We start from the raw sequence: 21814 nt of genomic DNA, 5'->3' as shown, positions 1-21814 counted from the left end.
TTGCAATTACTAGTAGTATTACTGAGCAACAGCCTTCTGCTAAAATGTTCTAACATATGCTTGTTGGTTAGATATTCTCTCTCTCTCTCTCTCTCTTTCTCCCCTCCCCTCTCTCCCCCCCTACCCCTCTTTGCCCCCAACCCCCTCTCTCTCTCTCTCTCTCTCTCTCCTCTCTCTCTCTCTCTCTCTCTCTCTCTCTCTCTCTCTCTCTCTCTCTCTCTCTCTCTCTCTCCCACTCCCCCCTTCAGAATGTCAGGAGAACACTGTTGTCATCAAGCAAAATGCACCAGAAGAAAGTTTCTTTATTCCAGACATATATTATATTTCTCATGTATAAAAATATTCTCATCAAGGCATAAGTACAGTACTCTACACTAAACTCTGATCTTACAACCGAGAAGCTTCAGTAAAAAAAAAAAATAATAATAATAATAATAATAATAATAATAATAACAATAATGAAAGAAAAATAAACAGCAGACACTGCACATGTACAGGGTGAGTCAAAAGTTCCAAAACATGGGAAAGGGCACATCACATGATACCCTAATAGTAAAAAAGGTTAATGCAAGTATAATTATCCCTCCAGTTTGAAACATTTATCAGAAGGTGATATAGTCATGTGCAGATACCAAGACTGTAATGAAAATTTAAAAATATAATCTTGAGGGAGTCAAACTGACGAGAGAAAACCTGATTATTTTTTTCCCCTATGTTTCCAGATTTCAGAGTTACCCTGTAGTTCTGACTGCTTCTCTGGTTTCCCAAAATGCTTATTAGAATATTTTATCTGCATTTAAAATAATGTAAGATTTACCAAAAAGCTATAAAAAGGCACTGCTCCAAAATTCAAGTGCAGGCGTCTTGAATGTAACCAGAAATCCAATTTGATTTATTTTTCAGCCTGTATGGGGGAGAGACAATTTTATTTCATGCTTCATAATGTATGGGGGAAAGACAATGGATTCTCCAATATAGTAACACCTCATACCAGTATATGCAATACTGCATGTGCTGTGCTTTCTGTATTAGCAAGAGCACACTCTGTAATACTCAGCTCAAATTAAAAATATACTGTACCATTAAACCAACATCTCACAGTCACGAGAATAACATGCTTAAACTATGAATGATGAAATAATCTTACCATAATGTATTACTTTAACAAGTGAGTAACTTATGGTGTGGGGGAAAGACAAGGAGAGAAAGAGGGAGAGGACAGACAGAGAGACAATGATGAGAGAGTGAGACGGGACAGACAGACAGACTGGGAGAGAGAGAAAGAGAAAGAGACAGAAAGAAAGAAATCTGTTTAAATAATTTGAATGTTTTCTCATTTCTAACTACAATCCTCCTACAGCAACCCTAAGGAACAGTAGCTATATGTAATATTACTACAGAAAAATATAACATCTTTCTATAGCTTCAACAGAGGTAACAGTAATGTCTAACAAATACATCCAGTTCTTTATATAAAACATCAGTATTAAAATATGAATTGAAAAACATCTCCATCACTCCTGCAAGTTAAAATTATGGTATTGAACGAAAAATAACAATAACCTTTCTTAAAATTGTCCATATAGAACAAAATCCTTAAAACTTTATATCATCCATCCATCCATGATTCAATCCTATGCCACCCCATTAGGAGCGTAGGAGCCCAGGGCTAGGCAAGTTGGTCCTGACATGTAAGATGAGAGTGGCCTGCCTCACTCATCCCTGAGTGGCATTACGAGAGCAATAAACCCCAATCACCCGTTGGATATAAGCCTACACAGGCTCAATTCGACTGGAGTGGCTTAATTACCCACTAAACCACCAGGCGCCATAATTTGGTTATATGGTTACTACCCAGCATAGTAAATGGTTTCCTGGTGTAAAGGAAACCATTTGGCTTGTCACTCAGTGTAGTCACCCACAGGAAGAAGGAAGAGGAAAGAATGATGGAAAGAGAGACAGATGAGGAAGGAAGGAAGAGAGGAAAGGGCAGACACCCAAAACAGCACTACACTGAGTGAGTGGATGGTGAGCATCCCCACCTACCCTTTATATATAGCAATAAATCTAAGAACACCAGTATCTAATTCACAACCTTTATACTGAGATTATATAATCATACGTCCTAGAATTACCTTAAAAATATAAATGTATGTCCTTCCAATTATGGTACAAATCGAGACTAAAGCAAGATCATCCCTCTACTAAATTCATTTTTGTCCTTGGTACAATGTTCTTGTGATAAAGAATTTGAATAAAAGAAAGAAGAAAAAATAATCCAGTACAGTCCCCATCAAATGTTCTCTCACCTCTCCTGTTTCCATGAACTCTAGAAATCGGTCTGAGGAGTCAGCAACAAGTGACAAAATAATAAAAATAATAATAATAACAATAATAATAATAATGATAATCTGGTCCTATTTTTCTCATCAGTGCAAGTTCTTCATAAGGAATTCACTAGTACTTGACACACAATTACAGTTCAAGAACACTGATGACTGTTTGGCCACAGATCAGTGCTTTGGCTGGTGTGTCAGAGAAGTTTTCATCATGATTCAGCTAGTCCTCAATATAAGTACAGGATGTCTTACAAAATATCACAGATTTTTTACTTACAATCTCAGATATGAAATGGGGAAACCAGCAATTCAGCATCACAGGTAACAATAAAATTTTAACAGGCAACTTTTCTTTAACATACAATGGAATTTATACTAATGGCATAAAGAGGTACTTATAAAAAGGACTTATTAGGGTATCTCACTAACTATCAAACAGTGACACTACGCACGAGCTGCATGCAAAACTGAGAGGAGAGAAAGAATCAGGAAAGACACTGAGCTGGACAAGATGACAGCACCAGCACCAGAGGGCTCTGCCTTGGCTGCCTCCCTTGGACCATCTGATGTACACAGGACTTCATCTGTGGGACCAATGTGGCAGGTCAGTGGGGGGAGCAGGATGATAATGAGAGAGGTTGTTATGTGAAGGAAAGAGATAGGAAAATAAATTGGAAAGAAAAGAACTGGATGTAGAATGAGGATGTTACTGAGAGGGTAAGGAATGGAAAATAAAATGAAAGGATGAGAGAGAAAGGGGGGGGGAGAAACGATGGTACACATCGTTGAATATTCACTACAGCAGAAACAATGCACACACTGTACATATGAGAAAATACTTTAGTCAGCAAAACAACACAAAACTAGACAAGATTTCACAATAGATTAAACACTGTAGAGCACCTTCAATTTTCTAAAATTGAAGACTAAAGATATTTAGCATATACTATGGTTAGATTGAAGATAATAAAAACAATATAATTTTCTTATAAATCACTCACCAGTCTCCCAACCAATGAATTCACCATGCTTCTGGTTGTCCTGGGCCAGCCATGCCTCAAGAGGCTTGAAATATTCCCTGATGACTGAGGCATCCATTCTCCTACTACCCGTCAAGGCCGCCATTGCATCAGGCCACTCCCTAGAAGAGCCCATCTGCAACATATCCCTGTGCGAATGAAAGGTACAGGAAGAATTAGATTAACCCTTCAGGCCAGCTCATGCTCTAACATGTATTCAGTATGGACGATGGGTACTGACACTGAAATTGTGACAGGAAAACTGCTGGACCTCTGAGAACAGACAGTGCACCAAACAAATGAATATTCAGCATACAATCAGTAAGTCTGATCAGATTATTTTACAAAGTGACTGAAGGAAAATCACACTCAAAAGACTTAACACCAGGATGCACATTTAATTACGGAAACATAGGAAAAAAAGGAACTCACTCAGGCTTTAAGATGCACTTTCAGCTGAAAAAAATTATATGGTGTCAGCTAGAATAAAATACTAGAGTTGTCGTGGTCAAGGAAGGTTAATGGTGACAGCAGTAGCTGTCTCAAGATCACTTTCAAGTTAATAAAATCACTTGACGTCAGTTACAGAAGAGTACTACAAATATCCTGATGAAAAGACAACTACAGGTGACAGTACTAACTCCCTCAGGCTCATAAGACTCACTTTCATGTAAATAAAATCACCTGTGTCAACTGAAACAGAACACAGTACTAGAATTATCCTGATCATGCGAGGGTTAACATAAACTAAAAACAGCACTCACCCTAAAGCATTACCAGCTTCAGTGGACTGGTAGATATCACATTTATGGAGAGGCTTTGCAGGGTCAAGGGGATCATATTGGCCAGACTTCAGACACAGAGCCTTGTGGAACTGGAACTGAACTACGAAGCTCACGAAGTACCTGACACAGAGGGAGGTGCATTATCAATAGTAACAGGCTCACAAAGTACCTGACATGGAAAAAGGTGCATAATCAGTAGCAACAAGCTCACAAAGTACATCATGTGGAAATGTGGGCAATCTCTTCAGTCACAAGTTCACAAAGGCAGGTAATCTCTAGAGTAATTACCTCATAAAAATACCTGATCTCAAAAAGGGGCGCATGATTTATACAGTAATGAGTCCACAAAATATCTGATATGGAAAAGGGCACGTGATTTATAGTACACAGTAAAGCCAAATTAATAACACCTTGAATTCACAGACCTATTTTCTTTTTTTTCTTTTTTTTTTTAAGTTTATTCTTGCCATTTCCTGACAGTCATATTCAGCTTTGGATACACTTTGGAGAGATTAGGTCTATCTATCTATCTATCTATAGCCAGATGCCACAATCCCACAAGGGGTGGCCATTTGATTTTTAGTTACTTAAGATGCTGTTGGCATCCCTACGTGTCAAGTGGGGTTGGTGGAGGATTAGTGCCCCTCCCTGTAAAACAATTAACTCTAAGCCGTTGGCCACCCCGTTTGGGATACATAGCGTCTGGCAATGAATGAATGTATGATTAATTTTACGGGGAGGGACACTAACCCTCCACCAACCCACTTACTGAAATGTAGGGTACATGTATTTGAGCCTTAATAAACCCCTTCAGTAAGAGAGGCATTTCCAGAATTGAATAAAACTGTTTCATGGCAGGAAGAACTAACTGAGAAGACTGTCGCCTGGATTATACTGGTTAAAATGAGAACATGAAAGATTAAACAGACCCCTATATTTTTAAGGTCACATATGGAACATATGGAACTGTTAGATGTGATCAGCCTGTGTATCACATTAAAGGGCATAATCAGCAGCAATAAAGGTCAGACATGTGCTATCATTATCATTTTTTGTTTTCAGAAGTTTTTGTAAATAACTATGGGCTTGTTCACCTCTGTACTCTCAGTCTTAATAATATGGCCCTAAGTCATCATTATTGATGACAACACCATCATCATCATCATCACAAAAATGGTTGATCTTTTGCTTCTCAAAAGTGTAAATTCTGTGAATAACTTCACCAACACTCAAAACTTCAAAATACAGTAACATGACTCTCAGTTCCTGAGTAGTATTGTATCAGAAATGTTCCAGAATAAAACAACTTTTCATTTATTGTACTGCTTTCATGTAGTAGCACCGATATAACTGGTTGGCTAGGCTGCCTGGTTATATAAACATGCTCAACTGCTTCCCCCTCCCCTGAAAGGAGGGTGGTAGACAGACTGAGAAGGGCAACTTTAGTTGACAGTCCACCTGGTTCAAGTTGCAAAACAAACCTGGAACTATTATTTCTCAACTACTGTAAACTGAGGGAGATTGGACCCCTGACCCACAACCCATCTCTTGCTCCTGCACCGCTACCTTACCTGATGTACGGCACATTGGCAGGAATGTGATACTTCGCACCAGGGTCGAAGTCAAACTCAGAGCGCTGCACAGGTGGCTTAATTCCCTGAAGTCGATACCTGGATGAATGACATTTATCACCATCATTATCGATCATCATCATTATAATCCTACTCTGTATTTACATACCTCACTCTCAACTTCAATCCAATGAAGCCTGATATAAATGATTTTTACTTAATATCTCCAGACAGTTCTTTTCAGATCAGGATAGACTTTATGAGCTGGAGAACTTAGCTATAACCTTAATCAATACCTTCTTTACCAGAAAGTTCTCTAAACTGAATGCAGTACTGTACTCTCATTTGGAAACAGAGAAAAAAAATAAAATTACATTCTCAGGCTGAAGAGGCTAATCACTCTTCTTCCCTTTCCTAACCCCGTGTCTCTACATAACAATATTCAACTAAACACATCCAGGAGCCTGTGGTCATATTCATAATGGGTCTCAGTCAAATGCTATAATAAAAAAGTCTCCACTGCAGTTACTATCAAGAATCACTTGATTTTACAGTATTTTTAATTTTAATATTTACTGTCACTTGGGTGCATGAGTGAAGGCTGAAGCATAAGAAAAACAATCTTCAACATGTTACATTCAACAAAGTTTGTGAATATAGCCTGCTGATGCATCTTTGGATCCGAAAGGAGTTTTTGTTGATAATCATCTGTTATCTATACATTCATTACCTGAGGTCCCACCAAGCACAATTCCAATTCTCCTCTTTAGTTTTGCCACTGAAGACATCCCAGCGCCAGAGGTCCATCAAGTAACCAAATGGCAGGAAAGTTATCTTGTCAAGAGCCATGTTCATCAAAAAATTTATGTCAGCCTCTTCGTCTTCAACAACTTCTTTCAGCAGTCCAACTTTGGCAAGGTGTTTTGGTGTGGCTACACTCAGGGCCAAAACATCGCCCACTGCCTCATGGAATCCTGACCACACAATACAACAGAAATGATTAAGCATGCTCAGCCCCTTGATTGTAGTCATTAAATGTGGCTGATTAAGCTGGGAACGGAATACTGTCAGAGAGATAATAAGGAATATTACCCTAAAGTAGGTTACACCTTTCATTTGCTTCTTAAAGAGTCAGTCTTTTGAGAGAAATAAGCAACTACTTGCAAAGGCTATCACCATCATTATCATCATCATCATCATCCTAACCCTTATCTACACATAGAGATGGGGTGAGTAAGGATTCAGAAGCATGGAATAAGAAAACATTAAAGTGGGGCAATTAACAGTATCATTCCCAGTAAAATGGGCCACACAATCATTCACACACCATTCAAGCCTCCAGAATTCTATCTGCATATAACTTATAGTAAGCAAATATCTGTACTCACTGAAGATATCTACCTAAAAGAGTGTATTCAGCACCAAAATATACCATACATGGGTATGCCAGATGATTTTTGATAATGTTAATTTATGTAAACTATTGTTGCTGAATTGTGATGATCAAAATACAGTACTACAATACATAGTTAGTACTGTCAATCCTCCCGAAGTTTTTCTAATCATCAGCAGTACGGTACTGTCTGAAATGTAACACCAGAAAAAATTAGAATACAAACAGAATTAGCAATAATGTATACAGTATACTGTACGTAATTCACCTTGAAACATAAACTGTACACTGTGAACATTTTTAAACCAGCACAAAATTAGTAATACAGTACTGTATATACATATTCCACACTACAGTATATACATCACCATCAAAACAGAATGTTTTGCATCTCCAAGCATGCATATCCTTCTCCACCAAAAATGCCACTTCCCTCCACACCAAAAAAATTCTACAAGGCCTAGGTAAAATGGATAGTTCACTGCAAATGCAACAGACATCTTGCATGCCAGGCTATGATGCATAATTTCGAGGATATTGTATTTTGACCACATCCTGTCAATAATCCACATTCCCAGCAAAACTAAATTAAAAAAATAACACACCACCCAAATTAATGGAATTAATAACATGCAAGATATTACATACACAAAGCAATATTCCTTCTTCCCTGCCCCCAGGGATTAATGAACAGATTATACACTGTACTGTATATTACAAAACTCTATGCACCCTTTGTACATTAATTTATGAAAAACTGTCTTCTAAAAACTCAACAACAGTATTCCCATCCAGTCAACTGTCCGTGTGGTCACTGGAAGAGGCAGTCAAGTGCAACATTTAACATTTCTACTAAATCTTGCTGCCATTAAGACAACATCAATAAGTGATGACTACACTCTGTCCACTCTAACTCGGCCCAAACTGCCATCTCTCCATTTTGAATGCTGAACTATAACAATGGATTTATTAAACTATAATACTATTCACCTGAGGTGTTAGAGAAAATATACAGGGCCATTGTCTTGTCTTTTTCTACCACAAATCTATGAAAAAAGCTTCAGAAAGTGAGAAATCTCTGCCAAGTTAAAGTGGAAGTACTGTATCATATTCTGTCTTGAAATCACCTTGCTGTGAACTATTTAAATGGAAAAAATATACAGTACTTCTAGTGTATTTGAAAAAGCTTTTATTGGGCCAGAACTTCTGTACCTTCCCAACTGACAACATTTCCAAATATGGGTACTGTATAATCCTTCCATTCAAACTGTCCTCAGCCATTCCTCTAAGCAGTGATCACCTATGACTGCTCTCTTACTCTACTGTGGTCACCTGGGTTAGCACCACTGCGGAACACAATTGGCTGGGGTTTGTATTGTAGATAGTACTCTATGTGACCCATCTCATGGTGGACTGTGATCAGGTCCTTCATCGTCACCTCAGTACACATTTTGATTCTGGGGAGCCAAGGGGGCACAGAGATAAAATAACTGCTAGACATGTAGTTGCCTCAGGGTATGTGTTTCCCCTCATGAACATACAGCAAAGCTGCAGTGCTAGAATAAGCATATGAATGAATACACAAATCCTTACATAATGTGTAATCATTTATACAGTACACTTAATCTGGCATTAGACTACTGCCATGAGTAAGCCAAAAATCACTGAAGGAGACAAATACTTTAAGGCAACTGAATGCTAGCATGCAACAGGTTCTTACAGTACTCCACGTTTTTTCTAGGAACAGTATTATGATGTTCTATGTCACTGTACATGTCTTTTAAGTTACTGTCTGATGACCACCTCCTGGTCAGTATAGTCAATGAACTGTTTTTTCTGTACATTATGTACTCGTGGAAGGACAGCACTGGTCAAGGAATTATGTAGTTAGTGGATTCTTCTTCTGCACATAATTTATTTGTGAAAGGACAGCACTGGTCAAAGAATTACAGTACTAAGTCAGATGATTGCCGTCTTCAGTCAGATGCTGCATTTTATAGTTTGTACTTGCCAGTTCAGACAATTCTACTTTGCTTGGGAAAGTGCCCATATGGTGAAAAAAATAATGGAGGCTATATCAAACTTGTCAAGTTTGAATATTCTCTCTGGAGCTGAATAAAATCGTCTGGAGATATCAATGACCAAACTAAAAATGATGTCACTGGATCCAAGCTGTTATGGATGGTGGAGAAATCAACATATCAGTCTCACTGCCTTAGACAAAAAAATGTTTACTGAGGAAGGGTTGACTATCTTATCATGCAGGAAGGAAAATAAAACCTTTAATACAAATGAGTCAATAATAGTCAATAATTTTAAGCATGTCTATGTACACAGTCAAGGCATGAGGTTCTATATAGCCATTTAGTACAGAATTATTGCTAACCCTATATAATTCCCTTCAAGGTGAAGGGGCCCAAGACTTGGCTCATATAGCAGTCATCACTCTAGGATTAGAACACTCCAGTAAGACTGAAGGCCTTCCACTGGTTTGATCCCAAAGTAACTAGAGACTTTTCAGTCATACACGGTAATACCATCAAGGGAAACAGGCTGGTCATCTGCCCTTAACTGTGCTGAGGTATGGTAATCCAGTCTCAGGCCCCTACACCTCAGTGGAGGTATTATTGGGGTGGGTGGGTATTACTGATGACCATATTACAGTACTGTGCATATACTGCTTGTAGCAGCACAAGACTTTTTGCTTTTACTTCTCTATGTTAATCAAGCCCATCCTCATTAGCCATTAGATGAGACTGTTAGGAAAATCAGGTGGGCAAATGTCTGCAAATTTTGGCATATCATCTATCAAGCCAACATAATTATTAAATTCTTTCAATCTGTGTAGCTTACTGGTCCAAAGCTGTGTTAGGACATCATTGTTTTATGATCTGTGCATCTGATTACTTTACTCAGGAAAGAATCATAAGCTTTTGCAATACTATCCTAGTAGTCAAAGGCTTATAAAAAATATGATGAGTAATCCTCTCTCTAACAGTTGTATGCCTAGGAGTTATATACAGGCTTGTAGCAGATCACATTATTAACAGAAATCCTAGCAGTCAAAGGCTGCACAATGTACTTTTTGTAACAGTTTCTTTTATATACTGGTACACCTGGAAATTCTATGTAGGATAACAGTACACTTTTATTCAGTTAAAGAAATCTTAGCAGTCAAAAGTTAAACCAACAATACACACCACAAAAGTTAGCTGTTTAGTTGCTCAACTGATGACCAACACATTAAATGGCTGACATTGTCCCACCTGTTAATTTATATGGTCTCATCACAGCAGCGAGCTTCTGCCACCAGATCATATCAGAGAGCAAATTTCTGTATTATCTCTCACCTGGGTTAGCCCCTTCACGGAAAACAAGTGGAAGGTGCTTGTACTGTAAATAATACTCAATATGCCCCATCTCATGGTGTACTGTGATCAGGTGATTCATTGTCACGTCCGTACACTGCTTGATTCTTTTGGTGAAAAGCAGAAAGAGAATGGAAAATATCAAAGGAAATCAAGAATAACATAAAGAAGGCCAGGAAATTGTGTCCCTGTGATGGCCTCCAAAGCATCTGCTACATTACTGCGTCCTTTGTCATAAAGTCATCTGACACAAAAATACATACAATGAGAAAGAGAGTTTTGCAAGGAAATTGAAAAAGATTGAAAAAGTTCTCATGATTTAAAGAATGTGGAGGAGCTGGGAGATGTGGAACGTGAATAAAAAATAATGAAAATGCTCACTAACTGACAACAGAAGTCAATAAACACTGAGAACATATAGAAAGAGTGCCCAGAATGAAAGAAGTTTTACAATGGGAAGCTGACAAACTTAAAAGGGATGAATGAAGCTTAAATGATAGACTTATCTATGGGTGTTAAAGCCCACACAATCCCACAGAGTGCTCTTTTTGTTCCAGTTGTTGCTGAATGTCACCGAGTGTGTCATCCTGCTAGGCTGGGATTCCCTTCTACATCAAGTCATTATTCATCATGATAAATTGTCAAGTTTCATTCACGCCATTACACATATAATCAGAAGTGCTAGAAAATGGAAAAACATGGATGATTTTTAGTGTTGAAATGAAATGAAGAAAGCAACACAATACATTGGAAACTGACATTAAGCTTGATGCTAAAAATCACATGACAATGAAGGTGAGTTCTCTGTTTTCAACCCTTTGCATCATGTAAATAAATGTATAAACACTTGAATACATTCATTCACAGTATGGTATCAATAATGCTTTGGTAAAAGTGAGTGCAGATAAACATTATGGCTTTTGAGAGAAAAGAAGTCACAGAATGTGCACTGAGGCTGGATGGAGAGGAAATGGAGAATGTGACTGCATTCAAATACTTGGGTAGAGTAATAAGCAGGGACAGAAATTTAGATGATGACGTGCTTGCAAGGGTGTAGCACAGAAGAAAGCTGCTGATTCACTGAACACAGTGATAAGGAATAGGGCAGTGAACATGGAAACAAAAACGTTGCTGCATGACAGTATTGTGATACCCACTCTAATGTACAGCATGGAAGTAAAGCTTGAACCCTGCTGGAAGGACACAAGTCAAGAGTGACACCACTGGAAATGACCTACCTGAAAGGAGCATGTGGAATTACATGGACAGACAGATAGACAGAAAAATAACTAAGTAAAGAAGCATTGTGGTATTCATCCAGATGTGAATGGAAACATTAAGAGAATACTCTGAGGTGGTTTGGCCATGTGGAGAGGATGAAGGATGAGAGACTATGAGAGTGTAAGTGTGTGAGGTGGAAAGGGAGAGGGGGAGGGGGAGACCAAGCTTAAGATGGAGGGATGGAGTGAAGAGGTATGAGAGAGAAGGGGTGAGTTGGAGGAAGGGCAACCATATGGCAGAGGACAAGACAATGTAGAGGCAATCTGTGTGCGGCAACTCCTTATGAGAATAAGACATTTAACGTAGACAGACAGAAACTCCCTGGTACCGTACAGGTTGTGCAGTAAGGGACATCAGTTCACCACATATCCCACCACTTTTTTATCTTATTGGTCTCTGCTGCTTAATTGGTCTCAGCTGAGAAAACCTGATATGCTCTCTGCTGAGAGATGACTTTGATACAACACATCAGGGAGATGGTAATGGACATGTCTCAAGTGTAATGCATACATAGCAGAATAACAGTTAAACTTTAGTTCCTGGCTGTACAAAACTGTTCATCCAGCACCAGTTCTAATGTCAGTCAAAAGTAACCATTCTGTAAACAGAGCAATATACAACTTAAGGCATTAGGAACACCATTCCCAATAAACACTGCCTCACCTGGGTTTGCTCCTTTATGGTATATATGCAGCTAGTGACTATACAGAAGAGCATACCATACATGGCTCATCAAATGATATATTAAAATCAGATACTTCATTGTCGCAGCCATACACAATTCCACTCTTGGTATGGAAAATAGGATAGGGGTTGGATAAAGTTAATGGACTTGGAAGGGTATGAAAGACAGAAAGATTGACTGTGATGATTTAAGAGTGTACAAAAAACTGAAGCTGATGGAAAATTTGGGAGGATTTACCAAACAGGCGTAGAGATGTAAAGGAGTATGGAAAGCACTGAGAGTGGAGGAAATTTTGGAACAATTTTACGTACAGGTATATCTGCACACTGTTCAATCCTACAGGTCTTAATATCAGGTGGGTTATGTGTAATATCAATGGCTTAAGAGACTCTGTATTCAGTAGGCTCTGTATGCAGCACCAACACACTTTGAGGCATTAGCAACACCAGTCACAGCAAACATTGCCTCACCTGAGTTAACACCTTCACAGAACACCTGTGGAAGGTGTTTATACTTATGAGCATACTCTGTGTGGCCCATCTCATGATGCACAGTTATCAGATGGTTCATACTCACATCCGAACACTGCTTGACTCAATGCCATGTGAGGTAGGATAAGGGTTGGCAAAAAAGTGATGAATACTATACTGTACTGGTTTTTCTCTAACTTGACCAGGAACTGCCATGTATCCATCTTGAATACTGAGCTGTAGCAACAGATAACACTAGAATACAATGCTTGTCACAAAGAGGTGCTATAGTAAGGATACAGAGCCACGTCTTTTTCTGCCACTCAATTATGTGAAATGTGTAGTAAGGATGTAGAGCCATGTCTTTTTCTGTCACTCAATTATGTGAAAAGTGTAGTAAGGATGTACAGCCATGTCTTTTTCTGGCACTCAATTAAGTGAAATAGGCAGCAAAAGTGTGAAAATCTAGGTCAAGCTAAAGTAAATAGGGTATACACTGGGTATGGAAGACAGAGACTTTGGAGGAGAGTGGAAAGAAAGAGCTTGGAAAATGCTGAGGCTGGAGGATCTGGTTAGCCTGAAAGAAAGGCAACTCAGATATGAAAATACATGAAATATTTCATACAGAGACGAAACTGAAGATCTGAAGGGGTACTGAGATCTGCTGAGCCTGAAAGGAAACTCAGATATGAAAATACATAAAGTATTTCATACAGAGAGGAAGTTGAAGATCTGGAGGAGTATTATGTTAAAACTGCTTGAAAGGACCAATAAGTGATTTAAAAGTGCTGGAAGACCATTAGATTATTAGTAGGCAGGACTGAAAAATGCAGAAAATTTGAATAGAAGAGTCTGGACAATAATGAAACAAGTTAAAGGGTTTTCATAAAAGACTGTCAAGTTTGCACATGGCTGAACAGATGTTAACAGATAATGAATGTGGTAGGATTGACTGAAAGGAATAGAAGAATGCAATATGAGCTGGCAGAAGTTAAAGAGGGGTGAAATATGTTTTATCAACAAGGTAGGAAAAACACTGATAGTTTTAATACTGGAAAATACTTTGAAAGTGGCTGACATAAAGCACAAAGATGTTGACAAGAATTTGAAAATAGCTTACTCAAGGATGATACCAAAAAATTCTAAGGCAATGCAATAAATTAAAATGACAAATTCAGTTCAGTAACATCCCATCAGCAGCACAGTGGTTTGGGCCTAGGCTACTCACTCCAGATACTGAAGACAAGCATTACCAGTCACTCGCCTGCAAGTCACATTATGAGAGCAAAAAATAGCAACCTTCTCAGAAGTACACCAGTATGAGCCACATCAGGACACCAGTATGAGCCACATCAGGTTGGAACCCCTTAACTCATTAAACCATCAGGCACCTAAAAACTGTATATGGGTAATGAGGCCAATGCATTACAAAAGACAGCATGAAGGTCCATCCTTGATCTCTTTACAGGCATCAAAAAACCAACTTCTAAAGGGGAAAGTATGCAAGTGTGATAACGTATTTTCCATATGTTACCAACTTCCATATCCTGTACTCAATTTCAGGCTCCACACTATCTCTTGCTCAACATATCCTCATGTATATGGTGGTTCTCCATGCCAAAGCTCAGACTATCACCATATTAAAAGTCTAATTTTCATTTCCTGTATTTGTACCTCCTTGGTACCTGTACCTGTTAAACAGCTGCACAACCTGTCATTTAATGCTACCTAGTAGTGGCCCTGTGTTGCTTGATTTCACCGAGCTGGTGCATTTGTCCAACTGTGGAGGGATCTTAACTCAAAAGCTTTGACCCAGGAAACCTTCCTCTTAAGCAACTACACTGAGAAGCCACAAAATGAACAAGACTAATCCGTATAACCACTGACTACTGCATTATGAAATTAAGATCTTTACAGCTGCATACCAGTAGGTGTTGTGTGCACTAATCAGTGATATTCTTTTTTTTACACATGACAGCAAAGATAACATTATACTGTACAGGTTAATAGCAATCCAGTTTTCTATTAGCTTAAGAAAAGAGACTTAGGTAACACAGAGATACAGTTGTAAATTATTGCTGAAAAACTCAATCCCCTCCACAATGCTGTACCACAACCACATGCCATGGAGAATATTAACTGCCCTCTTGGCCTCACCTGGGTTAGCACCCTCTCGGAATATTAACGGTAGGTGCTTGTACTGCAGAAAGTACTCAATGTGGCCCATCTCATGATGCACTGTGATCAAGTCATTCATCGTCACATCTGTACACTGCTTGATTCTTTGAGTAGAAGGTAGAAATGATACTGGATAAAGCTTGAATAAGGTTCAAAATTATAAGAAATTATGATCCTGATCCTTTGAGTGGAAGCTAGATATGGTACCCAGTGAAGCTTGAATAATTTGAACTGGTAAAAATTAAAGACCCCAATTCTTTTAGTGGAAGAAAGAGATGGTACTAGGAAAAACTTGAACAAGGCTCAAACTGGTAATGCATTAATAACAAGACTACTCTGATTCTCTGAGTGGAAGGCAGAAATGGTACTAAATAAAGCCTGAGTATGCGTTAACTTGGTAAGACATTACTTATTAACCTAAGCCCTTCAATCTATCTATCTATCTATTGCCAGACGCCTCAATCCCAGTTGGGGTGGCCACAAACAAATCGCCTCCAAGTTGCCCTGTCCCTCGCCATTTCACTGCCCTGCTTCCAACTCACGCCCCCCTCTCTCATATACCTCTCCACCCCATCCCTCCATCTCATCCTCAGCCTCCCCCTCCCTCTTCCCCCCTCCACCTCACTCACATACACTCTCTTTGTCAGTCTTTCATCCTCCATTCTCTCCACATGGCCAAACCACCTCAGTGTGTTCCTCATAACACTTCCTATCACATCCACATCCACACCACAACGCTCCTTTATATCCTCATTCATCAGCCTGTCTCTCCATGTGACTCCACAGGCTCCTCTTAAATAACTCATTTCCACTGCTCTCACTCTTGACTTGTGTCCTTCCAACAATGTCCAAGCTTCACTTCCATAAGTTAGAGTTGGTATCACAATACTGTCATGTAGTGACTTTTTCACTTCCATGCTCACTTCCCTGTTTCTTATCACTGCTTTCAAAGAACCAGCAACCTTACTTCCCTCCTGTACCCTTTCAAGCACTTCACCCTCCAAACCTCCATCCTTACTCATCACACTACCCAAGTACTTAAACGTACTCACACTTTCCAATTCCTCACCATCCAACCTCGCTGTACATTCACTAACTTCACCTCTCTCAAAGACCATCACTTTACTCTTCCCTACATTCACATTTAGATTCCGTTTCTTACACACTCTCCCAAACTCATCCACCAAGCCTTGCAGCTCCCCTTCGTCTTCACTCAACAACACAGTATCATCTGCAAACAACAGTACAGGGAGTTTCCAAACACTATCCTCTCTCACCAAGGCCACTCCAACATCCACTACCCTACCTTGTACCTCTTTTATTACCCCATCCATGTACAGATTGAACAACCATGGAGACATGACACATCCCTGTTTCAACCCAACTTTCAAAGAGAAAAATTCACGTAGTTCACCATCCACACGCACTGCAGCCTTTGCACCATCATACATACTCTTCACAGCATTCAATCTACTTATTATTATTATTTATTTTATTTTTATTTTTTGTAATTTTTGCTACCATTCAACAATTTCATTCAGCATAAAGACAGACCTCTAACAATGAAGAATTCAATGAATGCCATTGACTAAGTAACCCCTCTTGTTCAGAAAGTCTATGTTGAACAAAATCATACAGATAACAAGACTAAAATATAAAATACATCATCAGATTCAAAAGGTTAAACTGGTAGGAAATTATTTACATAAGTAAGAAAGGCATAATTGATGCTGAAGGTTTGAAGAGCCTGAATAAAGGTTAAAAAAGGCATGAGTGCTTGAAGCTAAAGAATTATTTAAGAAAAAAAAAAAAAGGCATACAAGAACCCAAGAAAAGGCTTACTCTGGCATGAAGGAAGTTCACTAATGATTAAAATGGTTAAAATGAGGTTTAAGAAGGCACAGGTAAATTAAGGCAAATACGGAAATTAAAACTGAAGAAGTAGCTGGATAAACTTTGAAAAACTATACGGAAAGATATAATGTTTAACCCCTGAGAACATTTTATATTTAACACTGGTCAATGCTAGACAATTATACTGCATTCAGCTCTGGTAGGACATCAGACTATAGGAGTTCAATGAGTACAAGAAAATCACATGAACAAGAAAGAGCTTAGGTATGGTATATGTGACTGAGAATGAAAGTTAGCTAGAAAAAAAAAAAAAAGAGAGAGAGAGAGAGAAGTACAAGAAAATCACATGCATTCAAGAAAGAGAAGAGGAGTGGTACATGTGAAACTGAATGACTGTCAGGAAAAAAACAGAATACAGTATGATACAAGAGTTTGGAAGAACTTACTAACATCGATAACACTGGGAAACAATGCAGGGTACAATACTGGCACAATGCACATATCCAGAGAAATGCTAAGAATGAATGAATGGTGACAGAAAGTAAAGTCTCAAGAACTCCAAGAAGTGCTTCAATAGGTGCAATTAGAAAATGAAGTCCCCTGAACTCCAAACAATAGTTTGATTGGTGCACTGGTTCTATAAATTAAAAAAAAAAAAAAAAAAGGCAAACTGTGAAAAAATATGAATGCAAGTAACTATTACATGTATAACAGGTCTGATTTCTGTTCAGTTACTGTATTTATGCATGCTGAGAGAGATGAAGTAAATATTAAGAAATAATGATAATTCTGTTGCATAATTATCCTTCTAATTAATATTCTACCTTTATTTACTTAGTAATAAATATACTATACAGTCAAGTACACACTACTGAATATTATGCAATGTTGGATGAGATTCAGATACAGTAACATATGATCGGAGAGAGAGCACATTTCTTAGATACTTTGAAGCTAATAAACTGTACAATAAAAATAAAAAAAATCAACAGTAAATTACCCACCTGAAGTCGCGGCCATTACAGAAGTCCCAGGCAGATGCATGACAAACAAGCTCACGGCCCTGAGGCTTCTCAATGATACTATGTTCCCAGAATTCTTGGGGCATACGAGTCAGGTTTAGCGACGCAAAGAACTCCTCTGACATTTCAAACATTTTCCGTGGAGTGTACCCCTGAAATATAGAAGACGTGGTAATCCACTGTCACCAAGTACATTATACATGATCATCATCATCATCACCATCATCCAAGAGAATCTCAAGTATCATATACACAGAGTCATAGGCAAGGTATCTATCCGATAACTCTGTCGTTATCGTCACTGTAATGGGGTCTTACAATGCCAGTGTTGCCTGCAGGCAAAGGGAGGATCCTCTGTTTGGCTCTGTGGTAATGTGTGAGTGTTTGGAGTGTGGTGGCCTGAGTTTGAATCCCGGCCAAGACAGAGTGATTAATTTGTTAAGTTTCATCTCAGTTATTATATTCACTGGCAGCGGTGTGGGATGTGAGGCGAGGCTTGGTTGGCAATTTGATGTTGCTCCTTGGATTGCTGACAGCATCCTTGTCCTCCAATGCTACGCTACCAAGTGCGTTCAATACTCACCAAATTAATCACCACAGGGGGAAAAGAGGGGTGTAATGGGGGTCTATATTTGCCCGCATTGCCCGTAAGCAAATGGCGAGTTCTTTGTCTGGCTCAGTGGTAATGTGCACTCATTTGGAGCACAAGGTCCTGAGATTGAATCTCGGCCAGACTAGTGATTCATTTGTAACGTTTCATTTCAGTTTATTAAATCACTATCATCCTAACCGTTCTCCCAATCAAAAGCTAGGGACCTCTTTCCCTTGATGGCATTGCATGATCCAAAAATCTCCAGTCACTGCTTGGGGGTAATATCTGTGCAAGACCATCACGATCCACAGAGTCTAGCCACTAGTATAGTGCTTTTACTCTAGCTTGGCCTAAAACTGGCATCTCTCCATCTTCAATGCCCAGTTATGACAATATATTAGCTCAAGAATATGACACTAGTCAAGAAAATGTGCTATGAAAAGATTGTTGAGTCTTTGTATTGTCTTATTTTATCCTCACACTAAATGAAATACTTTAACTCACAGAAAAACAAAAATCTGGGCAAAGTTAGTGTAAAACAAGCACTGTATAGTGGAAAATGTGCTCACCTGCTCAATCATCTGAGGTGTGACATCAACTGATGTTTTGTCAGGGTAGGGTATGGCCAGCTGGTATATTTCACTCCATGACTGCGACCACATGTTGCCCAAGAGGTGTGCCGGAATGGGTCCACGATGGGTCACATACTCTTCACCATATTGCTGCACAAAGACATAATGGTCATGTGGTTAGAAAAGTGGTTTGTTGTTCATAATTGTACGAGTTCAGTCAAAAGCTGGGGCAGGGAACAGCTGGATTAGCCTACAGTACAATACTTGAATTTCATTAAAACAGGCTTTATTTATCTTCCACATCACTACCTGCTAATCCCATGTCATCAGTTTTGAATGAGACTGCCCTAGCATGTATTCAACATGGATGGTGGGTATTAGTGCCAAAGTGGTGACATGCGATGACACGGGACTGCTGGGCCTCAGAGAATGGACTATCAACCTCATGTCCGGAGCTGAACACAAGAAAAAAATGAAAAAAAAAGCTAAAATACTTATTTACAGCTTTCATGGGATCTTCCAGTAGGTACAACACAACCCATCCATAATTACACACAAACATACAGTATACTTAAATTCACTACCCACACCAGCCTACAACTACATCCACACCTTGCTGCTACTCTTACAACCACAACACATACCAGCTCACAACCACACCCACACCTTTTTCACAACTACAGCCACACCTACATCCCAAATTATACTTACAACCACAGCCTACAACCACCCACATTTGAGCTTTATCTGTTAACCATACTAGACCCTACAGCTCTACCTAAAACATATGGTCTACAATTTTACACACACACACACACACACACACACACACACACACACACACACACACACACACACACACACACACACACACACCAGAAAAACACATTATCAAGATAGTTAGAGAGACGTATTATCTCCTGACTAACATAAGAGCAGCATTTCATTACATGGATGAGGAGATGATGAAAAAATTGATAGTGGCCATGATCCGCCCCAGGTTGGAATATGCGACACTAGTGTGGTCCCCACACAAAAAGAAATATATAAACAAGATTGAGAGAAAACAAAGAACAGCAACCAAGATGGTCCCTAGCCTGGCAGGTCTGTCATACAGAGAGAGGCTGGAAAAGCTGGATCTGCCTTCCCAAGAAAAAAGAAAGAGAAAGGGGCAACATGATTGCAGTGTTCCAAACACTCATTCACACACCATTCAAATTAGTCCAATGTGACAAATAATAAGAATATAAGTCTATACTGTGGTGATGCTGAGTTTTACTATTCAGCACTTTAATACAGCTTTCATGGGATTGATCACATCGCTATCAGTAGGAGGCATAGAAGTTCTCTGCTAGATGTTCATGTTAAACGGGGAGCGGATATTGGTAGTGACCATCAACTCAGCATTGCAAAAATAAGGTTTAAACTTAAAAATCAGAAGAAGGAAAAATCTGGTATTGGTAGATACGATATTGTTAAGCTTAGAAGGGAAGGAGAAGAAAAGGAGGAATTCAGATTAGAATGCAGAAATAGGTTTTTGGTGTTGGAAACGTTGGAAGAGGGGGAGAGAAGTGTAGATGAGATGTGGGAGGATGCGAACAAAGTTTTGCATGAGACTGCTGAATGTACGATTGGAAGGAGACATAGATTCAGGAGAAAGAAATGGATGTCAGAGGAAACGTGGGATATGATAAAAAAGAGAGGTGAGGCTAAATTGAGGAGTGAGATGCAATGCGTTGATGAACAAGAGATTGAATTAGCAAGAGCTGCGTACTGGAGTTTGAATTCAGAAGTAAGAAGGTTAGCTAGGAGAGATAAAAGAAGATGTGTGGATGAAAAGGTTGCAGAGACTGAAATCTTAATAAACAAAAATGATGGACAGAGTCAAAGAATAGCATATGAATCGATTAGAGAACTGAGTGGTAATGCAGGTAAACGCAAGGAAATACCAGTTAGAGACAGGGGAAGGAAATTTATTGACCAAAGATGGAGATATTAAAAATAGATGGAAAGAGCATTTTGAGACAGTTCTTAATAGACCAATACCACCAGAAGAGGATATACCGTCTGCTCAGGAAGATTTAAATATAGATACAGGAGAGTTGAGGCTTGCAGAAGTGGTGAAAGCATTAAAACATTTAAAGAATAATAAGGCACCAGGGAGGATGGTTTATTTCGGAAATGTTTAAAGTGGAGGGGGATAGATTAATAATGATCTTGACCAAGCTATTCAATAAGATATGGGGTTACTACCATCAGTTTGGAAGAATGGTGTAATTGTTAAAGTTCCGAAGAAGGGAGACCTGAGTGAATGTGGTAATTGGAGGGGAATCTCTTTGTCACCGATAGCTTTGAAAGTTTTCAGTAGAGTGTTGTTAAACAGGTTGGAGCCGGTGGTTGAGGGTATTCTCAGGGATGAACAGGCTGGTTTTAGAAAGGGACGTGGTTGCAATGATCATATCTTTATAGTTAGGCATTTGATGCAGCAAGTTAATGAAATGAGAGTACCGTTAAGTCTTTGTTTTGTTGATTTTGAAAAGGCTTTTGATAGTGTTTTGAGAGAGACTATGGGGAAGATCATGAGACATTATGGAATACCAGAGGAGTTTGTGAGGGTCATTATGAACATGCATGAGGATACATTTTGTAAAGTGATGGTTGATGGTTGTCTGAGTGATTCGTTTG

The 21814-nt window shown here is 39.0% G+C and overlaps 1 protein-coding gene across 2 annotated transcripts in view; it reads right to left on the bottom strand.

The window, feature by feature from the left end:
* Window positions 1-2359: 2359 nt before the first annotated feature.
* Window positions 2360-21814, bottom strand: part of LOC145398414 (angiotensin-converting enzyme-like) — a 55724-nt gene continuing 36269 nt past the window's right edge. The window contains exons 7-14 of one of the 2 annotated variants that reach the window (XM_080271293.1): window positions 19127-19279; window positions 17948-18117; window positions 15069-15193; window positions 6445-6688; window positions 5715-5813; window positions 4123-4263; window positions 3341-3507; window positions 2360-2923 (exon numbers count right to left, since the gene is read on the bottom strand). In XM_080271293.1, the coding sequence (XP_080127419.1) occupies window positions 2784-2923; window positions 3341-3507; window positions 4123-4263; window positions 5715-5813; window positions 6445-6688; window positions 15069-15193; window positions 17948-18117; window positions 19127-19279 (1239 nt within the window). In that variant the 3' untranslated portion in view covers window positions 2360-2783. Of the gene's footprint in view, window positions 2924-3340; window positions 3508-4122; window positions 4264-5714; window positions 5814-6444; window positions 6689-8439; window positions 8565-15068; window positions 15194-17947; window positions 18118-19126; window positions 19280-21814 lie in introns of both variants that reach the window. The other variant, XM_080271294.1, reaches the window with a different exon arrangement.

Source organism: Coenobita brevimanus, chromosome 45 (genome assembly GCF_032717465.1).
Source record: "Coenobita brevimanus isolate Jiangsu-jjx chromosome 45, ASM3271746v2, whole genome shotgun sequence".
NCBI lineage: Eukaryota > Metazoa > Arthropoda > Malacostraca > Decapoda > Coenobitidae > Coenobita > Coenobita brevimanus.
The sequence above is the reverse complement of the archived record's forward strand: the minus strand, read 5'-3'. Positions and strand labels throughout refer to the sequence as shown.